The sequence below is a fragment of the Pecten maximus genome, chromosome 19 (assembly GCF_902652985.1).
Source record: "Pecten maximus chromosome 19, xPecMax1.1, whole genome shotgun sequence".
Lineage (NCBI taxonomy): Eukaryota > Metazoa > Mollusca > Bivalvia > Pectinida > Pectinidae > Pecten > Pecten maximus.
Window position 1 is genome coordinate 26,183,472 of NC_047033.1, and position 18,109 is coordinate 26,201,580.

At 34.1% G+C, this 18,109-nt stretch overlaps 1 protein-coding gene across 2 annotated transcripts in view; it reads left to right on the forward strand.

Annotated features, from left to right (window-relative positions):
• The window catches only part of LOC117317254 (calcium/calmodulin-dependent 3',5'-cyclic nucleotide phosphodiesterase 1A-like), a 163,721-nt gene that overhangs the window by 89,680 nt on the left and 55,932 nt on the right, over positions 1–18,109 (forward strand). For both annotated transcript variants that reach the window (XM_033871984.1, XM_033871985.1), the window contains exon 2: positions 17,608–17,673. In XM_033871984.1, the coding sequence (XP_033727875.1) occupies positions 17,608–17,673 (66 nt within the window). The remainder of the gene's footprint in view (positions 1–17,607; positions 17,674–18,109) is intronic.

Sequence of the window (18,109 nt, forward strand, 5' to 3'; positions counted from 1 at the left end):
AGGTTCACCTGCCCTACCATTAGGGTTTCCTCTGCGTACTCGTGTAAAGTATAGGGTCACCTGCCCTACCATTAGGGTTTCCTCTGTGTACTCGTGTAAAGTATAGGGTCACCTGCCCTACCATTAGGGTTTCCTCTGTGTACTCGTGTAAAGTATAGGGTCACCTGCCCTACCATTAGGGTTTCCTCTGTGAACTTGTGTAAAGTATAGGGTCACCTGCCCTACCATTAGGGTTTCCTCTGTGTACTCGTGTAAAGTATAGGGTCACCTGCCCTACCATTAGGGTTTCCTCTGGGTACTCTAGTTTCCTCCCACAGTAGAACCCCTCGCGCTTCCATCTGGGCCAACAAGCGTGATTGATATAAGTTGATATAACTTGTTTTATAGTTTTTGTAAAATAAATAAGGTTTATAAATGTGTAAAATGTAACAATACAAATAATCAACATTGATTAGTCAATAATAAGGTTTAAAATATAAAAAAAAAAGAAATATAAAAACAGAGGAGGAAACTAACAATATAAGTTTAGTTGTCACTCTTAAGAAAACAATAAGACCTAATAAACTACAATCAAATCACGTCTAAATATAGCAAAAAAAGACACAAATAAACTACAAACCTAAATATAGCAGACATTAAATCTAAATATAGCCTAATGATAAACAATAAATCTAAATATAGCACAATGAAAGCAATAGTTCTAAATACAGCACAATAACAACTGATAAATTTATATGACAATTGTCATATAGAATGTACCTGAATCTGAAGCTTGTTGCATCATACAAGAGAAAGTCTATTCGCTGCTGTGTAATTGTTGACTATATTTGGACAGTGTATTGTTTATTGAACAATACAATTAAACTTGAATGTATTGCTATGTGGAGTTTCCATGGTTACAACCTTCTGACAGAATCAGGTTAAATCTTTTCTGGCGTTTTCACCATAGTCATTGCTGATGAGAACTGAATTGCTGTTTACAAAATCACTGTACAGGAAATGTTAATTACTCTCAAACAAGTCCGTCAATGACTGGAACAAATGTAATTAATGATTTCACAGGCGTTGATTACAATAGAAAACAAAGCGGGCTATAATTAATACATAATAGTACAGGAGGAATTCTGTTAGGGTGTAGACTTTATACAACTGTCATCACAGAGGGTCTAGACTTTGTACAACTGTCATCACAGGGGGTCTAGACTTTGTACAACTGTCATCACAGATGGTCTAGACTTTGTACATACTGTCATCACAGAGGGTCTAGACTTTGTACATACTGTCATCACAGAGGGTCTAGACTTTGTACAAACTGTCATCACAGACATGTCCTGTTTGGGTCTAGACTTTGTACATACTGTCATCACAGAGGGTCTAGACTTTGTACAACTGTCATCACAGAGGGTCTAGACTTTGTACATACTGTCATCACAGAGGGTCTAGACTTTGTACATACTGTCATCACAGAGGGTCTAGACTTTGTACAACTGTCATCACAGAGGGTCTAGACTTTGTACATACTGTCATCACAGAGGGTCTAGACTTTGTACAAACTGTCATCACAGAGGGTCTAGACTTTGTACATACTGTCATCACAGACATGTCCAGACTTTGTACATACTGTCATCACAAACATGTCTAGACCTTCTTTTACTGATTTGTCTCGATTGTTACCATGGCAACTGATTAAGTACTCAGCTTCCTTAAACAGATTTTGATTAAAGTTTTTTACTAATTTCAATTTTGTCCACTAATCAATCACATTTTTTTACAGTAAAGGCCATGATCAGGGTTAATTAAGGTCTGATAATGTAGAAATAGAAACTTTATCATTTTCTTCATGTGCATTTCACTTTAATTTTACATCAAGCAAAACAAAGTCTTCTGTTAGGCAGGATTTGTATGGAACAATCTCGACTTAAGAATTTAATGAGAAATTGATTTTCTTTGTCACGAAAGATTCAAGAATAATCCATTAAATTTTTATTGCTGTATAAAACCTCAGACTTTAAAATCTGGCAATGACTCTGATAGTATATGGTAACAAGTTGTCATTAGAGAGATTATCTAAATATTACAGTTTAAATTGTACATTAAAACAAGCAAGACTATTTCATGAAATGTGAGGTAAGAATTTCCATTGATATGTTAGGTAAGAATTTCCATTGTTATGTTTGGTAAGAATTTCCATTGTTATGCCTGGTAAGAATTTCCATTGTTATGTCTGGTCAGAATTTCCATTGTTATGTGAGGTAAGAATTTCCATTGTTATGTCTGGTAAGAATTACCATTGTTATGTCTGGTAAGAATTTCCATTGTTATGTCAGTTAAGAATTTCCATTGTTATGTGAGGTAAGAATTTCCATTGTTATGTCTGGTAAGAATTTCCATTGTTATGTCTGGTAAGAATTTCCATTGTTATGTGAGGTAAGAATTTCCATTGTTATATGTCAGGTAAGTATTTCCATTGTTATGTCAGGTAAAATCTCCCTTTGTTATGCCTGGTAAGAATTTCCATTGTAATATGTCTGGTAAGAATTTCCATTGTTATGTCTGGTAAGAATTTCCATTGTTATGTGAGGTAAGAATTTCCATTGTTATGTCTGGTAAGAATTTCCATTGTTATGTCTGGTAAGAATTTCCATTGTTATGTGAGGTAAGAATTTCCATTGTTATGTTAGGTAAGAATTTCCATTGTTATGTCTGGTAAGAATTTCCATTGTTATGTCTGGGAAGAATTTCCATTGATATGTTAGGTAAGAATTTCCATTGTTATGTTTGGTAAGAATTTCCATTGTTATGTCTGGTAAGAATTTCCATTGTTATGTGAGGTAAGAATTTCCATTGTTATGTTAGGTAAGAATTTCCATTGTTATGTCTGGTAAGAATTTCCATTGTTATGTCTGGGAAGAATTTCCATTGATATGTTAGGTAAGAATTTCCATTGTTATGTTTGGTAAGAATTTCCATTGTTATGTCTGGTAAGAATTTCCATTGTTATGTCTGGTAAGAATTTCCATTGTTATGTGAGGTAAGAATGTCCATTGTTATATGTCAGGTAAGAATTTTCATTGTTATGCCTGATAAGAATTTCCATTGTTATGTCAGTTAAGAATTTCCATTGTTATGTGAGGTAAGAATTTCCATTGTTATATGTCAGGTAAGAATTTTCATTGTTATGCCTTGTAGGAATTTCCATAGTTACATTTGTATGTCAGTTAAGAATTTCCATTGTTATGTGAGGTAAGAATTTCCATTGTTATATGTCAGGTAACAATTTTCATTGTTATGCCTGGTAAGAATTTCCATTGTTATGCCAGTTAAGAATTTCCATTGTTATGTCAGGTAAGAATTTCCATTGTTATATTGGGAAAGAATTTCCATTGATATGTTTGGTAAGAATTTCCATTGTTATGTGAGGTAAGAATTTTCATTGTTATGTGAGGTAAGAATTTCCATTGTTATGCCTGGTAAGAATTTCCATTGTTATATGTCTGGTAAGAATTTCCATTGTTATGTCTGGTAAGAATTTCCATTGTTATGTGAGGTAAGAATTTCCATTGTTATGCCTGGTAAGAATTTCCATTGTTATATGTCAGGTAAGAATTTTCATTGTTATGCCTGGTAAGAATTTCCATTGTTATGTCAGTTAAGAATTTCTATTGTTATGTCAGGTAAGAATTTCCATTGTTATATTGGGAAAGAATTTCCATTGTTATGTCAGGTAGGAATTTCCATTGTTATGTGAGGTAAGAATTTCCATTGTTATGTCAAGTTCCTCTATCTGTTCAATGTGACTACACATTGTCACAAAACCCCAATAAACTTGTTATTGTAGCAGTGTCGTCCTGACTATAGACACCAAAGAAAATGGCTTACATTAGTAAACAAGGATCTAGAGTTGGTTGATAATCTGTGTTAATTACTTTTTGTAACGTACTTAGAATTTAGCTCCGAGAACCTGTAAGTAACAAACCCAAATGAGAAGGTCTTACACTTGGTGTAATATAGAATTTATTACACTCTTAATTAGAGGGTATTACACTTGGTGTAATATAGAATTTATTACCCTAATTAGAGGGTATTACACTTGGTGTAATATAGAATTTATTACACGCCTAATTAGAGGGTATTACACTTGGTGTAATATAGAATTTATTACACGCCTAATTAGAGGGTATTACACTTGGTGTAATATAGAATTTATTACACACCTAATTAGAGGGTATTACACTCGGTGTAATATATAATTTATTACACACCCTAATTAGAGGGTATTACACTCGGTGTAATATAGAATTTATTACACGCCTAATTAGAGGGTATTACACTTGGTGTAATATTGAATTTATTACACGCCTAATAAGAGGGTATTACACTCGGTGTAATATAGAATTTATTACCCTAATTAGAAGGTATTACACTTGGTGTAATATAGAATTTATTACACACCTAATTAGAGGGTATTACACTTGGTGTAATATAGAATTTATTACACTCTTAATTAGAGGGTATTACACTTGGTGTAATATAGAATTTATTACACTCTTAATTAGAGGGTCTTACACTCGGTGTAATATAGAATTTATTACACTCTTAATTAGAGGGTATTACACTTGGTGTAATATAGAATTTATTACACTCTTAATTAGAGGGTCTTACACTCGGTGTAATATAGAATTTATTACATACCCTAATTAGAGGGTATAATATATAATAATACACTCGGTGTAATATAGAATTTATTACACACCTAATTAGAGTGTATTACACTCGGTATAATAATATAGAATTTATTACACCCCTAATTAGAGGGTATTACACTCGGTGTAATATAGAATTTATTACACACCCTAATTAGAGGGTATTACACTCGGTGTAATATAGAATTTATTACACCCCTAATTAGAGGGTATTACACTCTGTGTAATATAGAATTTATTACACCCCTAATTAGAGGGTATTACACTCGGTGTAATATAGAATTTATTACCCTAATTAGAGGGTATTACACTTGGTGTAATATAGAATTTATTACACACCTAATTAGAGGGTCTTACACTCGGTGTAATATAGAATTTATTACACACCCTAATTAGAGGGTATTACACACAGTGTAATATAGAATTTATTACACACCCTTATTAGAGGGTATAACACTCGGTGTAATATAGAATTTATTACACACCCTAATTAGAGGGTATTACACTCAGTGTAATATAGAATTTATTACACACCCTTATTAGAGGGTATTACACTCGGTGTAATATATAATTTATTACACAACCTTATTAGAGGGTATTACACTCGGTGTAATATAGAATTTATTACACACCCTAATTAGAGGGTATTACACTCGGTGTAATATAGAATTTATTACACACCTAATTAGAGGGTATTACACTCGGTGTAATATAGAATTTATTACACTCCCTAATTAGAGGATCTTGAATAGAATTTATTACACAAGTTTAAAAATTTGGGTCTATTTCTATTTACTAATTATTAATTAATTCCATATTGCACTATCATGAGTTTAAGATTCTTTTGATGATATATTTATTACCCTTTTTTTTTTTTTTAAATAAGTGAAATTTCCTATAAGACTACAGACTTAGTTTGACTCGATCGTTAGTCTTCAACCTCCAAAACAATCATGTGACGTCATCATGATGTCATTTACTTATAATGCCATTATAGTGTTATTTATACTGATATGTTTTACAATATTGATGTCGTGGCCATATGACAGGATGACATCAGATCAGTTATACCCTAAAGGGATGTTCAGTCTGTGTGTGTGCTGACTGTGTCGCTCTTTATTCTATAGAAAATGATACTTTAATGCAGGATGGTAAAAAATCCATATGTTCTGCCTAAGTATATAGCCCATGATACGTCAAATGTAAATTTATCTTCAAAAGGCTCATCCTTCACAAGGAATTCGACAATAAGCTTTCGTCCCTAAGGCCTATATCTGTCTGACCAGAGCTGATAACCCCAACACACTACTGTACCCATGGCCATTCAGGTCAGTAATTCTAAAGACAGTGGTCAGTCCCTTTGGTCAGTTCTTAGACTGGACACATGATAGTGTCTCTGTGAAATAAATATTTAAATTATAAAATAAAAAAATTAGCTTTTATAATTAGCTCACCTGCCAAGAGAGCAAGTGAGCTTATGACATGTTGTGGTGTCCGTCATTTTTTCTGTCCAACTTTTCCATCTAATCAACTTCTTTTCAATAAACCAAGAGGCCTAGAGATCTGATGGTATGCCGTAGTATGCTGGGGTGAAGGACTACCTAGTTTGTTCAAATGGATGACATTGACCTATATTTAAGGTTACAGGGACCCAGGCTTTAAATGACTTCTTCTCAGTAACCAAGAAGCCTAGAGACCTGATATGTGACCTGCAGTATGCTGGGATTAAGGGCTGCTAAGTTTGTTCAGATGAACGACCTTGATCTACATTCAAGGTCACAGGTGTCAAAGATGTTAAAATCTTTAACCAAAGATTTCTTAATGACCCTTAAGAGACATACAGACCTGATATTTATTAGATAAATAAACCTAGCCTACAGTAGCTTGGTATTTGAATAAAGTGGTAATCAACTTAGCATTTGCAATAAATGACTTAGATCAATTTCAAAGTTACATTAGAAGCATGTGAGAAATACAGGCCCATTGGGCCTCATGTTTTGGTCTCTAAGGATTTATCTTATTCTAGTTTCAAACTAGGCGATGATAATCTAATTATCTTACATGTAATTCGACCATTCTCTGGACAGTTATGAACTTGTGGTCAGTATAATACTGCCATCTCTAGTTGATTTCTCGCTCTAACACCTGGGGGTGATTATAATGATTAGTAGGAAGGACCATACTGTTTCGGGGTCATGATACTAATGGTTAGTTCTGTTCTGAATTAATTTAATCAAGGTTTAAGTTTGGTCAATAACTTACATTAACCCTGTTTCAAGCTCTCAAAGATCAGACGAGTTAACACTTTTAATTTTCTCCTCAGTCACTGGTATAAACATAGAGTCCAGGTTACTGGCCAGTAACTTTACTATGATGAAGAATTATCAGTCTTTACGAATGACCTTAACCCACTTTCAAGGTTGTTAAAAATATGACCTTGATCCACTTTCAAGGTTGTTCAAATGAATGACTTTGATCCACTTTCAAGGTTGTTCAAATGAATGACTTTGATCCACTTTCAAGGTTGTTCAAATGAATGACCTTGATCCACATTCAAGTTTGTTCAAATGAATGACCTTGATCCACTTTTAAGGTTGTTCAAATGAATGACCTTGATCCACTTTTAAGGTTGTTCAAATGAATGACCTTGATCCACTTTCAGAGTTGTTCAAATGAATGACCTTGAACCACTTTCAGTGTTGTTCAAATGAATGACCTTGAACCACTTTCAAGGTTGTTCAAATGAATGACCTTGTTCAACTTTCAAGGTCACTGTGTCAAATGTGTTAAAATCTATTTTTTCCAATAACCAAGAGGCTGAAGTACATGATATTAGGAAAATTAAAGTAAGCTGTTATTGAAGGACTGTTATTTAAGATTGTCCAAATGAATCTTTAATGACTGGCATTGAATTTGCAATGTAGATCATAATACACTGTGGATATTTTATAATTGAGAGATTGGTATCGACAAAACCTTGCTGAGTCAGCCTTTTTAGTTTCCTAGATAGACAACATTATTTCTGCTTTTAAGATCGATCCCGAGACTTGATCAATTTTGCTACACATAAGAACATGCCTGTTGTATCTCATTATAACAACCATTACAACTGTAATTATGGTTTCTACTACAGAAGTTAATTACAGTGTATGCATTTTCAATATACTGCTTCATCCTTGCATTTTATTTTCATCATTATGTAAAAATGCAACATTGTTGATCGAGTGTTGCATGTGGCCCACACTGAGAGATATGAAAACCTTACATCTTCTAGGAGCTTAAAACAAACTGCTCTATATAACTGATATTGAAGATGGTTGAAAGTTTTAGAGCTTCTCTCAAACCTGAAGCCAATTAAGAGTTTGCCTGAACATAGGTTAGCATGTTGAGTTTGGTTAGGTGATGGATGTTTATAAACTCAGTTGGATGTCAAATCAGTTTTCTTGTCAAATTGTCAAACTAATACACAGACAAACTTTATAGTTTTTGAATGTTTATAATTCAAAGGCTTTACTAAACTGAAGTAAAACTGAAGTTGCAACAGTAAAATTTATATATATTAATCTCAATTTCCTTAAATTGCAAACTTTCTCTTGATCCCACTGAGAAATTACGAGGTTTGACTGTAGTTTCTTTGCAGTTTGATTTCCAATATGGCCACCATGATTTAATTTCTGTGTTGTCTGATTGGTTGATCATGTAGTTATACATTTCATTTTAAAGTTTGACTTTAGGCAATATGTTGAGTGCCTAATTAATCTCATCAAATATCCGTCATCAAACAAGAGTATATACATAACATACCATACATGGCAGTTCATTGTTTATTTCAAAGTCATATAGCTGACTTGTATATAAAAAATTATATATATATATGTATATACACCAATCTCAAAATAACTCCTCATTACGAACTATAAGTCCTGGGGTACATGTAGTATATAAGCTGATTATATGAGTTGCTGTCCATGACATATTACACTGTACTATATAATCATCTCACAAAGTTAAGGGTGTATGCTGGCATCATTGTGTCTGTCCATCCATCTTTCTGTCCATCTGTAGACAGAAGTTTGTACTTACTCTTCACTCCATCAACAAACTTTTGGTAAGGGGTTGTGTCCCTCTAATCATTTCCTGACACAGAAGGGTATTAATAGCCTTTCGCTTGCAACCCTATAGTAACAGTGTAGTTAAAAGTCTTCTCAGATGATTGTACAAGCCCTTTTTGACTCTTTTTGACTGAAGATTTCATAAACTTGGCATAATGGCACAAAAATTAATGAAAGATACAAGCAAAATCTATTTCTACATAAGGTTTCTCCCAATGCAGTCATGTGAAAAATCCGTAAAAAGAGTAGCACATTTATAAGTTACGCTCTATAACTGAATTATTGCTGATTAAACGGGAATGGATTTTAAAATGTTTGTTATTCTACATTCAAAGCAGTTTAGGAATTCAGAAAATATCATACAGGAAGTTAATGTGAAAATGATGGAGCTTCGATCTTGATGACAGCTCTTATCCCACACTATTGCTACTGTGAATGTGTATAGTGAAAGTAAATATATATAATATAATGTTTATTAGCTGAAAATCCTATTTCAGCATCATTTCAATTTGTCATCCTATTAGAATCATCGAATCAAAGAATATCAGGTCATGACCCTTATAATATGGGTGAAAGGGTCAAATCAAAGGTCATTGTGTCAGATCAAAGGTCATAGGGTCAAATCAAAGGTCATAGGGTCAAATCAAATGTCACTGGGTCAAATCAAAGGTCATAGGGTCAAATCAAACATTCTTTTGGTGACATTTTCACCACATATTCTTGTTTTTTTTTTCTATCAAACATATGGAATAAAAATTTACTAAAAATACATTGTACACAATTTATATGATTTTATTCATAAGACCTGTCCTAGGCCTCAACATTCAATGGATTTATTTATGCTGCATTAAACAAGAACATTTGCATGGTGCTACATATTTATAGAAGATAATTCACAACATCTAGTAAAAAAGCCAGCACATAAATTTTCTAGTCTTGAATTCAGGATAGATTCTGTGAGTGACAGGTCTTTCAGAATTGTTCTCAAGTGAAAATTCAGTTTTGTCATCTTTTCTACTGCGTCGTTGCAAAATGTTTGCACAAATTTGTAATTCAGTGAAGTAATTAAATTCATAAATTTGAGAGAGTGATAAAAATTTAGATTGTCTTACGATGATTGGTTCTGTCAGATTTGTGACATGCTGTTGATAGACCTGATCAGGAACCTGATTCTTATAGAAATCCTGTCAAATCTTTAAAAATCTTATGTGAGAGAAAATTTTAAATGTTTTGTCAGCCGTCAACAACGATGACAATGCTTTTGTTGTCTCTGATAATTTTTTAATGAGGAGTTAAGATCAGTTTTGGACCATAGCAAAAGTTCATTTATGTTACATACTTTTTTTCAAAATGCAAACAAATCCAACCAAGAAACTAAAGTGATCACCTATACTTAACATGTCCATTTGAGAACAGAACGAAAAAACATTTGTGTGAATAATTGAATATATTAAGTATATAATAATACATCTCTCTCGTAAATGAGTGGTTATAGAATTTAAGATATGATTCATAAAATATGCAAATTAAGTTTGGTGCTTGCATTCCGAAAAACAACTGTAACAACTATTGAAAATGTTCAACGTCGAGCAATGAAACAAGTACCAGGACTTTCAGATTTATCGTGTACGGAACATTTGCAGAAATTTGGATTGTGAACATTAACATATAGAAGATCGTGTGGGGATATGATAGAAGTATATGAAATCTCTCTAGAAAATATGATAACGAACTCAAACTTATTTACAGTCAAATGAAGAATTTTAACCACATGAGGCCATAACTGAAAAATATATAAAGAGTTCCGAAGTTGAATATAAGCAAATATTGGTTCAGATTGATTGAGACTTGGTTGACAACAGTCTTCTATCATGGGTTGTTAAAACGAACACAATGTCAGAAAACAATTTGAGTATGAACTAGATGAACACTGTTTTTAAAGAAAAACTGGTTCTATAAGCTTGAATACCACAATTATTATAATGTTTCTTTTTGCTAAGAGTTGAACTTAAAAGGATTGTGAACTAGCTCTCATGAATATGTTTTAAATTGTCAGAATAAATCTGTGTATCTGTGTGAAACATGCCTATCTGTCTCTCTGTCAGAATAAATCTGTGTATCTGTGTGAAACATGCCTATCTGTCTCGTACATATATTATTTGTGTATCGTAACGCGGTCAATAAGGTGGTCCAAACTGAATCTACAATTCTGGGTCATCCCTGGTTTTGAATCTAATACGCAGGTTATTTGAAAATCTGACGGGTCAATCTGGTTAGTTTTTAACGCAGAGCAGTCTGAAAAACAGATTACCTCTGGGAAATGGTGTGAGCTGTCAACACTGATATTTCTTTGTAAAGGAAATAGAGTTTTACTGTTTGTGGTGCTTTATAAACCTAACTCTAGTCATGTCCTTCCTCGAATGCCTAACTCTCATCATGTCATACCAAAATCTCGTCTTCGAGTGTAAGCCTAACTCTCATGTCATTTCTGTATGCCTAACTCTTGTCATATGTCATTGCTGAATTTGTCTAACTCTTATCATATCATTCCTTATGCTTAACTTAATAATCTGTCATGTCTTTCTATATGCTTAAGTCTTGTCTTGTCATTTTATATGCTTCACTCCTGTCATAATTATGCCTAACATATTCTTGTCATTCTTTGTCATATGTGCCTAACTCTTGTCATATCATTCCTTATATGCCTAACTCTTAACTATTATGTTATTCCTCATTTGATGAATTAAAATGTTCTGAAAAACTTATGCATACGAGTCATATAAAGAAATTATTTTCAGACATCTTGTCTGCAATTTATTTGTTTTCTTGGAATAACTCTGGATGGGCAGTAAAATGACGGATGCTATTTTTGTTAAATTCCATTGAACATAATTAATTAATCACAAAAAAAGTCACACCGACAAGTAGTGAAGACTAGCTGTTATATGTTATCATTTGGGTCTTGTAGGGAATCCTGTCCCAAGAGAGCTACTGTAATCGCCCAGAAAATTCCACCTCAATGTTTCTCTCCCATGCAATTTGGAGAAACTGATTGATTGACAATATATAGAAAATAAATTTTTCCTTTGAAGGCCTAGATCCTGACAGTTGATCTAGAGGCTGGTGCCCGATAGCTCGGCCAGCCATCACAGAGGAAAAGCTTGGGGTTTAGTGATTAATGCCCTGTCGGAGAAATACCCCGCTATATAAGACCTTATTTGTATTTAGGTTGGTGCAAAGGTATTATTTGAAAATCACGAGCTGTCTGCGAAATCAGTCTGTGAGAAAGTAGATGTAAACGCATCCCATGAAAGCCAAACAGCAGATACTCAGGCGATTTAGCAGCGCTGAATTTATTCATGTACAAATTGGTTACAGCACCGCTCAAGTACAATTGATGAATGGTGTTTTTCTTTACCAATTTCTCCCAAATCTAGCTTTTCACCTCTATAAGCTTCTTGTAAGCCTCTTTGATCTTCTGCAATGCATTAATATTCTACGGTTTTACAAAATTAAGTTGTTTGTTATTGCTATGGAAATATCTGTATTTCTTCATCGCATTCGGCACTGGTGGATTTCTAATCAACCGTGTGTCATTGTAAAATTGTGATGCACACTAGTATTGATTGATAAAATATTTGTAATTTTCTTGGAATAAGATATCACTTATTTCTCCGCATGTTTGCTCCGATTTTGATGAATTTGTTTTATATATAGAACTATTGACGCGACCTCTAGTAGCTGGATGATTTTTAAGCTGCTGCCAATCAAAGAAATAATTGTTTTCGGCTGGGTCATGCTGAGGTCAGACCGATCAAAGAAGTCGGATTTTGTTGAGGAGACTCGCTATTATTTCCTGATCATGGAAGAATAAAGAAAACTTAATTTGACTGAAGAAATGATTTTGCATTGTGTAACAACACCATTGATCGTCCTAATAATATGCCTTATAGTTTATGTCTCGTTCCCTACGATACAGTAATCTTGTTTGTCTATGAACTCACTACAACATCCACCATTATATTACTGACTCTATACAATATCACCGACAGATAGGCTGTTTTTACCGATTTCTATACAATTTTATTTATCATGGCCCAGAAGCTTCTATCAGTAAATACTTGGGCAGATATTCTAACATTGATACAGCTTTCATGTGAAGGGAAATTATTGTTTTTACAGCTTTTATGACCAATATTGACTGAATTTATACTGGAATAACAGACACAAAACATTCTGTGATAAAAAATGCTAGCAAATAACCACGAACAAAGGCAGATAATGGTAAAATAGAAAAGAAGACAAATACCAGACAGCTTCACAGCCTGAAGACATTATACAAGTGGTTCTTATGTACAATTGTCTCTTAGTGGTTCTAGTATACAGCTGTACTCTCTTAGTGGGTCAAGTATATAACTGTACTCTCTTAGTGGTTCTAGTATACAACTGTACTCTCTTAGTGGTTCTAGTATACAACTGTACTCTCTTAGTGGTTCTAGTAAACAACTATAATCTCTTAGTGGTTCTAGTATACAACTGTCTCTAAGTGGTTCTAGTATACAACTGTAACTCTCTTAGTGGTTCTAGTATACAACTGTAACTCTCTTAGTGGTTCTAATATACAACTGTAACTCTCTTAGTGGTTCTAGTATACAACTGTACTCTCTTACTGATTCTAGTATACAACTGTACTCTCTTAGTGGTTCTAGTATACAACTGTAACTGTCTTAGTGGTTCTAGTATACAACTGTACTCTCTTAGTGGTTCTAGTATACAACTATACTCTCTTAGTGGTTCTAGTATACAACTGTACTCTCTTAGTGGTTCTAGTATACAACTATACTCTCTTAGTGGTTCTAGTATACAACTGTACTCTCTTAGTGGTTCTAGTATACAACTGTAACTCTCTTAGTGGTTCTAGTATATAACTGTACTCTCTTAGTGGTTCTAGTATACAACTGTAACTCTCTAGGTGGTTCTAGTATACAACTGTAACTCTCTTAGTGGTTCTAGTATACAGCTGTAACTCTCTTAGTGGTTCTAGTATACAACTGTAACTGTCTTAGTGGTTCTAGTATACAACTGTACTCTCTTAGTGGTTCTAGTATACAACTGTACTCTCTTAGTGGTTCTAGTATACAACTGTACTCTCTTAGTGGTTCTAGTATACAACTGTAACTGTTTTAGTGGTTCTAGTATACAACTGTAACTCTCTAAGTGGTTCTAGTATACAACTGTAACTCTCTTAGTGGTTCTAGTATACAACTGTACTCTCTAAGTGGTTCTAGTATACAACTGTACTCTCTTAGTGGTTCTAGTATACAACTGTAACTCTCTTAGTGGTTCTAGTATATAACTGTACTCTCTTAGTGGTTCTAGTATACAACTGTAACTCTCTTAGTGGTTCTAGTATACAACTGTAACTCTCTAGGTGGTTCTAGTATACAACTGTACTCTCTTAGTGGTTCTAGTATACAACTGTACTCTCTAAGTGGTTCTAGTATACAGCTGTAACTCTCTTAGTGGTTCTAGTATACAACTGTACTCTCTTAGTGGTTCTAGTATACAACTGTACTCTCTTAGTGGTTCTAGTATATAACTGTACTCTCTTAGTGGTTCTAGTATACAACTGTACTCTCTTAGTGGTTCTAGTATACAACTGTACTCTCTTAGTGGTTCTAGTATATAACTGTAACTCTCTTAGTGGTTCTAGTATACAACTGTACTCTCTTAGTGGTTCTAGTATACAACTGTACTCTCTTAGTGGTTCTAGTATACAACTGTAACTCTCTTAGTGGTTCTAGTATACAACTGTACTCTCTTAGTGGTTCTAGTATACAACTGTACTCTCTTAGTGGTTCTAGTATACAACTGTACTCTCTTAGTGGTTCTAGTATACAACTGTACTCTCTTAGTGGTTCTAGTATACAACTGTACTCTCTTAGTGGTTCTAGTATACAACTGTAACTCTCTTAGTGGTTCTAGTATATAACTGTACTCTCTTAGTGGTTCTAGTATACAACTGTAACTCTCTTAGTGGTTCTAGTATACAACTGTACTCTCTTAGTGGTTCTAGTATACAACTGTACTCTCTTAGTGGTTCTAGTATACAACTGTAACTCTCTTAGTGGTTCTAGTATACAACTGTAACTCTCTTAGTGGTTCTAGTATACAACTGTAACTCTCTTAGTGGTTCTAGTATACAACTGTAACTCTCTTAGTGGTTCTAGTATACAACTGTACTCTCTTAGTGGTTCTAGTATACAACTGTACTCTCTTAGTGGTTCTAGTATACAACTGTACTCTCTTAGTGGTTCTAGTATATAACTGTACTCTCTTAGTGGTTCTAGTATACAACTGTACTCTCTTAGTGGTTCTAGTATACAACTGTACTCTCTTAGTGGTTCTAGTATACAACTGTACTCTCTTAGTGGTTCTAGTATACAACTGTACTCTCTTAGTGGTTCTAGTATACAACTGTAACTCTCTTAGTGGTTCTAGTATATAACTGTACTCTCTTAGTGGTTCTAGTATACAACTGTACTCTCTTAGTGGTTCTAGTATACAACTGTACTCTCTTAGTGGTTCTAGTATACAACTGTACTCTCTTAGTGGTTCTAGTATACAACTGTAACTCTCTTAGTGGTTCTAGTATACAACTGTAACTCTCTTAGTGGTTCTAGTATACAACTGTAACTCTCTTAGTGGTTCTAGTATACAACTGTAACTCTCTTAGTGGTTCTAGTATACAACTGTACTCTCTTAGTGGTTCTAGTATACAACTGTACTCTCTTAGTGGTTCTAGTATACAACTGTACTCTCTTAGTGGTTCTAGTATACAACTGTACTCTCTTAGTGGTTCTAGTATACAACTGTAACTCTCTTAGTGGTTCTAGTATACAACTGTACTCTCTTAGTGGTTCTAGTATACAACTGTACTCTCTTAGTGGTTCTAGTATACAACTGTACTCTCTTAGTGGTTCTAGTATACAACTGTACTCTCTTAGTGGTTCTAGTATATAACTGTACTCAGTCTTAGTGGTTCTAGTATACAACTGTAACTCTCTTAGTGGTTCTAGTATATAACTGTAACTCTCTTAGTGGTTCTAGTATACAACTGTACTCTCTTAGTGGTTCTAGTATACAGCTGTACTCTCTTAGTGGTTCTAGTATACAACTGTACTCTCTTAGTGGTTCTAGTATACAGCTGTACTCTCTTAGTGGTTCTAGTATACAACTGTACTCTCTTAGTGGTTCTAGTATACAACAGTACTCTCTTAGTGGTTCTAGTATACAACTGTACTCTCTTAGTGGTTCTAGTATACAACTGTACTCTCTTAGTGGTTCTAGTATACAACTGTACTCTCTTAGTGGTTCTAGTATACAACTGTAACTCTCTTAGTGGTTCTAGTATACAACTGTACTCTCTTAGTGGTTCTAGTATACAACTGTACTCTCTTAGTGGTTCTAGTATACTACTGTAACTCTCTTAGTGGTTCTAGTATACAACTGTACCCTCTTAGTGGTTCTAGTATACAACTGTAACTCTCTTAGTGGTTCTAGTATACAACTGTAACTCTCTTAGTGGTTCTAGTATACAACTGTACTCTCTTGTTGGTTCTAGTATACAACTGTAACTCTCTTAGTGGTTCTTGTATACAGCTATACTCTCTTGGTGGTTCTAGTATACAACTGTACTCTCTTAGTAGTTCTAGTATACACCTGTACTCTCTTAGTGGTTCTAGTATACAGTTCTGCTTTTTTCTTGTGGTTAAACATTGACATATCCAGCCTTTGTTCTTTCATTGTTTCTGGAATTAATTATATTCAAGACTTTCAGGTATTGTTCTATTTGTGAAGAATGAGGCATGAGACAAGGATCGGTTTGGTGATTTGATACAGTTCCAATATGTCGGTTGTGACGGTGGTTTCTAAATGAATATGGGGCTGCATCATGTTCAGTATGGAGAATGAATCTAAATTACTTGTGTCCGTTAAACTACCAATATCCGACTGGGGCTAGCCGATAAGCAGTGTAGTCTATTATCAAATTCTGTATGGTAATATAGTCGAAGCATTATTGATTAATGGAGATTTATACAACGGGAAATCTATTTTAATTGGATTAGAACATTTTAAGATCATCTTAGACTGGAATTCTGGGGATTGATATATACCGAAGGTTTTATCCAATTAGGCGGACTCCGGGCTGCGGTTGCCTTCAGCCCTCCACACTTGTATGATTAGGACTGTGTACACACATTTGTAAGTACAGCTCCCCATTGAATGAGACGCTGTACAAAAGAAGCATTCTTGAAATGTCACTGTAGAAATTGACATTTCCGAAATGAACATTTTTACATGCTTATTAAAAGATATATGGTGAGGGGAGTTTACAATGTCTATTGATGTCTAAGTTATTTCTATGAAATGAAGTATAGTCTAGTCATTAAAACGGTGTTTGGGTTCATGCTGGTGGCAATCGTTAATTAATTTTCAGCACAGTTGACACAAATGTTTCAAGCCTTGTAAAATTCTTCAAACTATATAAAGATACTAAATTAAAATAACCTCGAACTGATAATTTAAAATGTGTTGATTTTCTTTAAGGAGAAATTCACTCAGTTTGAAATATCAGGTAATTCTTAAAAACATATATCTTCAAAAAATTTTAAATACATTTGTATTTTGAAAATGAAATATGAGATGAATGGGCTGAATTGTATCATTTTATGTTTTGTTTTTATTAATGAAAGTCATCAATTTATTAATAAGTTTGTTTTTTGTTACAGTGGCGAACCCACCTGATCGGGCAAAAGACGATGCCAGTGTTGGATCCAAAAACGGCCAACTATCACGTGAGTATGACGTATATCTAGCTACCTGTCTCAAAACTTATGATTTAAAGCTGCACAGTGTCTCCAAGTGTGATAGTCTCCGCCCGGGCTCCATGTCTTCCATGTTTAGATAATCTGGCTAATATGTGTTCAATCTTTGATACTGTAATAGTCTGTTTCCAACCTTACATGCTGTGATAGTCAAGCTCTCGATCTTCGTCTCAAATCTTCCAGGCTACAATAATCTGTCTATTTGACATCTCCAAACTTCCATTCTACAATAATCTGTCTGACTGTCTCCGATCTTCCATTCTACAATAATCTGTCTGACTGTCTCCGATCTTCCATTCTACAATGTTCTGTCTGACTGTCTCCGATCTTCCATTCTACAATAATCTGTCTGACTGTCTCCGATCTTCCATTCTACAATAATCTGTCTGACTGTCTCCGATCTTCC